The 5389-nt window shown below is 35.5% G+C and overlaps 1 protein-coding gene across 1 annotated transcript; it reads left to right on the top strand.

Annotated features, from left to right (window-relative positions):
- Positions 1-1427: 1427 nt before the first annotated feature.
- LOC133669650 (protein VAPYRIN-like) lies at positions 1428-3780 on the top strand. Its single transcript, XM_062089869.1, has one exon. It carries the CDS (start codon positions 1811-1813, stop codon positions 3422-3424), a length of 1614 nt encoding a protein of 537 aa, XP_061945853.1. The 5' UTR covers positions 1428-1810; the 3' UTR covers positions 3425-3780.
- Positions 3781-5389: the final 1609 nt, after the last annotated feature.

The raw sequence follows: 5389 nt of genomic DNA, 5'->3' as shown, positions 1-5389 counted from the left end.
CATTTTTTTCCTTTTTCTAATTTTTTTTTTCTCAAATTCATCATTCAATATTAAGTTGATTGAGAATTAGACTTTGTGATTTATTTTACTTTGCTTTCTATGAGGTTATCTTCGTCTCATGACTCGGGTCACAAGTTTAGCAGCTTAACCTGTATTGACTCAAGTTGTTTTTTATGTCCTTTTTAATTCATTTATTTTTTTAATATCATCTTTCCACACTAGGTTGATTGAGGATTTGAATTTATAATTTTTTTTCTATTAGGTTATCTCAGTCTCATGACCCAAGTTGTAGATTAATCCAGATTGACTTTGGTTGTTTTTTTAGTATTTTTTTAATTGAAATTTTTTTAATGACATCATTCAATATTGAGTTTATTAAAAATTGAGCTTCATAATTTATTTTGGTTTCCTTTCTATAGGACTATTAGGATCTTATGACCAGGCATGCGGATTGAAAGGTTAACCTAAGTTGATCAAAATCAATCTAATTTATTGTCATCTAAATATTTATAAGAGAAATATCATATTCAATATTTATTTTGATTCAAATTATGTTTTTATCAATTGTTTGGGTTGCCTTTGGACCCGTCAAGTCTATCAAGTAATATCAAGTCAATCCCCACAAGGTTTAAAAAATATATTCTACTAGAAAAAATATTAGCAATACCTAGATGTTTTTCAGGCTAAAAAAATTAATTTGAACCACAACATAGTACAGGTTATCAGCCTTGCTAAAAAGATAGAGCCCATGCATCGGGCCAATTAAAAAAATAAAAAGATTAAAAAAATAAAAAGATTAACATGCATGTCCTACGACATCATGCTCACATGCCTAGTTTTTCTTTTAAAAAAAATAGACAATATGTCTTTTTCTAAAATATTTGCCCTAACAGCAGCAAAATTACATTTAAGATATAACTTGGGTTTTGACACATTCACTCCCTCCCCACCATATGGTTGCATGGGATCGAATGGCCCCTTTGTTGGCCTGCTTACCACATCGCAATCATTAGAACATGTCTTAGAGCTTGAATTATACAATAATTACCATAAAAGAGTTGGAAAGGAACTTCATTCACTTAGTATAATGAATACTATAAAAAAACAATCTTTACTTCAACTCTAACACCTGTACCATCCCATTAAGAAAATAAAACAAGACCGACGAGCAGATGACCAGAATGCAATAATATGTAATCAACTTGGTTGGCCAAGTAAAATGGCCTTCCTTCCTCCTAGCACACGCAGAGGTGAAAAGCACCATTATTGTTTTGTTAAGGCTGCAGGCATCTTCAAAGAGCTCATGAGTTCACATCAGTTTATATATTTTCCATGAACAGTAGCTTATCTGCAAAGATACCATTTTCCAATGATTTATTTTGGAGTAGACTCCATTACAACAATAAAATATTAGTCCTTGGATACATAATACAGTGCATCATTGAAAGTGACTTGCAGAGATTAATTCCGAAAAATTTCCTGTGTTTCTTTAATTTCATACAAATATGCCTAGGATTTATACAGTCAAGACAGGGAATGGAACAAGTCTTCATTGTTTTTAACACCACCAATTGGCACTCTCTCATTAGAGCCGGCTCTCCTCTGTCCTCCTCTTACCTTAAAAATACTCCAATCCAACCTCCTCCTCCAATTCCTCTCTTCATGGGTTCTATCTTTCCCTAGTACCCATCAAGAATCACAGTGAAAGAACCTGTAGAGTAAAACAGAGACTTCAAGAATCCATTCGGAGCATATCGAGATTACCTGTACAGTAATAGCCAGGTAGGTCACTTGGCTCACTGGAAGAGAAATGGACAGGCTTATTGGTTTGGAGCCGTCGAATCTTGTATCTATCAGAATTGAACCGGGACAGAAATGCTATGGTGAACTCACTCTCCGCAATGTTATGTACACTATGCCGGTGGCCTTCAGGATCCAGGCCTTGAACAAGACTCGGTACACGATCAAGCCACAGTCAGGAATCATATCTCCTCTGGCAACACTAACTATAGAGATCACATATCATCTCTCTCCAGGTTCTCTTCTTCCAGAGACATTTCCTCACTGCGAGGACTCGTTTCTTTTGCATAGCGTGGTGGTTCCTGGCGCAGCAATCAAAGATGCTACATCCAGTATGGATGCAGTTCCTATTGAGTGGTTCACAACCAGGAAAAAACAGGTGTTCATAGATAGTGGTATCAAGGTCATGTTTGTTGGGTCGCCAATTCTTGCTCAGCTAGTTATGGATGGCTTAATGGATGAGATCAGAGAAGTACTTGAGCATAGTGACCCGGCATGGAATCCAGCTGATGCAGTTGATTTTCATGGGAAAACATTACTTCATATAGCCATCTCTCAAAGCCGAGCAGACATTGTACAGTTACTTCTTGAATTTGAGCCGGATGTGGAGTTTCAAAGCCGATCAGGGTATAGTCCACTTGAGGCAGCTGCAAGATCTGGTGAGGCTTTGATTGTTGAGCTTTTATTAGCTCGTCGAGCCAGCACAGAAAGATCACAGTCCTCAACTTGGGGTCCAATCCACCTTGCAGCTGGAGGGGGCCATTTGGAGGTGCTAAGGCTTCTTTTACTTAAAGGAGCCAATGTCAACGCTCTCACTAAGGATGGAAATACCGCCTTGCATCTTGCTGTCGAGGAGCGTAGACGCGATTGCGCACGCCTTTTGTTAGCTAGTGGAGCAAAAGCTGATATTCGCAATAATGGAGATGGTGATACACCCCTGCACATAGCTGCAGGATTGGGAGATGAGAACATGGTCAAGCTGCTGTTACATAAAGGTGCCAATAAAGACATCCGCAATAAGAACGGCAAGATTGCCTATGATATTGCTGCAGAATATGGCCACGCTCGCCTTTTTGATGCCTTGAAATTGGGTGACAGTTTATGCATAGCTGCACGCAAGGGAGAGGTGAGGACCATCAACAGGTTGATTGAAAACGGGGCAGCAATGAATGGCCGTGACCAACACGGATGGACTGCGTTGCATAGAGCTGCATTCAAAGGAAAAACCGATGCTGTGCGGGTTTTGATTGAAAAGGGAATTGATGTTGATGCAAAGGATGAAGATGGTTACACGGCATTGCATTGTGCAGTGGAGTCTGGTCATGCAGATGTGATTGAGTTGTTGGTTAAGAAAGGGGCAGACGTTGAAGCAAGGACTAATAAGGGTGTTTCTGCTTTACAGATTGCTGAGTCTTTGCACTATGTGGGCATCACCAGAGTGCTCATTCATGGTGGAGCAGCTAAAGACGGCGTCACACAATTGGTGGTTCCGGCTTCACACTCTCCTTTCAGGAATGGCATGGCAGGGAAAGAGGTGGAGACCAAACCAATGAAGAAGAGACCATTAAGGGCAAGAATATTGCGTGGTAGCTTTGATCGGGCAATGCCATTAGCCGTGGTTTAGGTATAGCATGGATTGGGATATGAGTTTTTTGCTTCCTCACATTTTAGAGCACAAATTGCATTCGTTTTCATCTTGGGGGTTTAAAGATCTGTGGAAGAAGTTGTAGACTCATTCACATATGTTCATTTCTATTACCAAGGTATAAATTTATACATACATTAACGCTAGCACGAGCTTTGTTAAGAAAATTGAGGTGATATTCACTTTCTGTACTCTGTGTTATAACCTTTTGCCCAAGTGCAGTACCTTAATAAGAACATTGTACCAAGAGCCTGTGGCTCTGTCCTAGCGATTTGTATCACTTTGTTTGATTTGTCTTTCTCCTGCAATCTACCAGTCCTAACCATTATTTTCTCCTCGCCTAGTTTTCTTTATAGCTAAATGAAAATGGGTTTTGCTACAAGGAAATAGCCTCAAATGATCTGAAAGTCCTTCATCTACTGGAAAATTGGGTAACAGTAGAACCATCTTCTGACCCTTAGAGGATCAACCGATGCTCAAGAAACCTCGAACAAAATCTTTTGTATTGAAAGAAATCTTAATAATATTTGTTCAAGTGTCGGACTTAGAAAGCCTTCAAAGCTTAGAATGTGGGGATTCGGTAAAAATGAGAATTCATATGAATTCTGAAAAAATACAGACATGTGATATAAAGATGAAGGAATATAATAAGAGTCGAAGCTATAATTTTAAGACGAGCTACTTTCACTAGTTGAATGTTCTTGCAATGCACCTGGGTAAATTATACCGAACACCATAAAATTCTCAAAGTGTGAGGGTAGAATGGGCTTTTGAGACATTGAGGGATTCAACATTGCTATGCTTCCCACGCAGGCTTAGAGAGTTACTAGATTGATTTCTGGCACCCGGCAAAAAAAAAAAATCGATGTAAAAAAAATACTAATAAAAAAAATTGGATTTAATTTGTAATTTAAATAATATAATTAAAAAATATAATAGTAATAAATAAATTGACAGAAAATAATTAAAGAATAAAAAAATTTTACTCCAAACCTACTCAGATTATAAAACAATTCAACTAGTAAAACTAAAAAAAAAAAAACTCAATTAAATAGGTCAACTCGCAAACTAAGAGAAAGTTTATAATTATTAGAGAGTAACTAATGTTGCTCCATGAAACCTACTTTGAAGAATAAAATGATAAGGTGAAAATATTATTATATTTTTTTCTGGTCATAAATTTTATTTTTAATGATATTAGTCTTGGTTTTCGCGATTAGTTGGACTATTTTCTCTTTCGCAAAAAAAAATGATATTTAGGTGTCTTAACCATTTAAAAAATATATATATATATGTGACTTCATAGACCCAATTAGATGAATGAGTCGGTTTTATTTTAATTAGACAATAAAAAATAAACAATAATGATAAATAGATCAAATTTTTAAAAAATAATCATGATAACTAGAGGAAAATATTTTATCAAAAGAAGACAAACGATATAGCTCAATTTGCATCCCATTAAATACGGGAGGAAAAAATAAGGTAAAAAAAACCTAGAAAAATCAGTTATAATCACCCGAGTTAATATGACAAACTTGTAACTTCGATATTTAGTGTCGAGTCAACCTAATATATTGTCAAACTCACGGCCCAAATCATGAGATTATAATAACCAATAAAAAAATATAAAGCCCATTTAAAAAAAAAATATCAACATGTGTTAACTTTTTAAACTCGTGACCTTAATCATTAGATTTTGAAGCACCTTATCCAAAAAAATTATGAAGCCTAATTTCTTATTAATCAAATATTGAAAGATAAAATTAAAAAAAGAATTTCAATTATATAAAAGGATTCAAAACAAAAAAAAGTTGCAATTAAAAGAATGATGATCAAAATTAAAATACAAAATAAATATTATATTTTATTAAAGGACCCACAAAATTAAAAGAATGATGATTAAAATTAGCATAAAAATTGATTGAAAGGTGAAATTGAAAA

The sequence above is a fragment of the Populus nigra genome, chromosome 12 (assembly GCF_951802175.1).
Source record: "Populus nigra chromosome 12, ddPopNigr1.1, whole genome shotgun sequence".
NCBI classification, from domain to species: domain Eukaryota; kingdom Viridiplantae; phylum Streptophyta; class Magnoliopsida; order Malpighiales; family Salicaceae; genus Populus; species Populus nigra.
The sequence above is the reverse complement of the archived record's forward strand: the minus strand, read 5'-3'. Positions and strand labels throughout refer to the sequence as shown.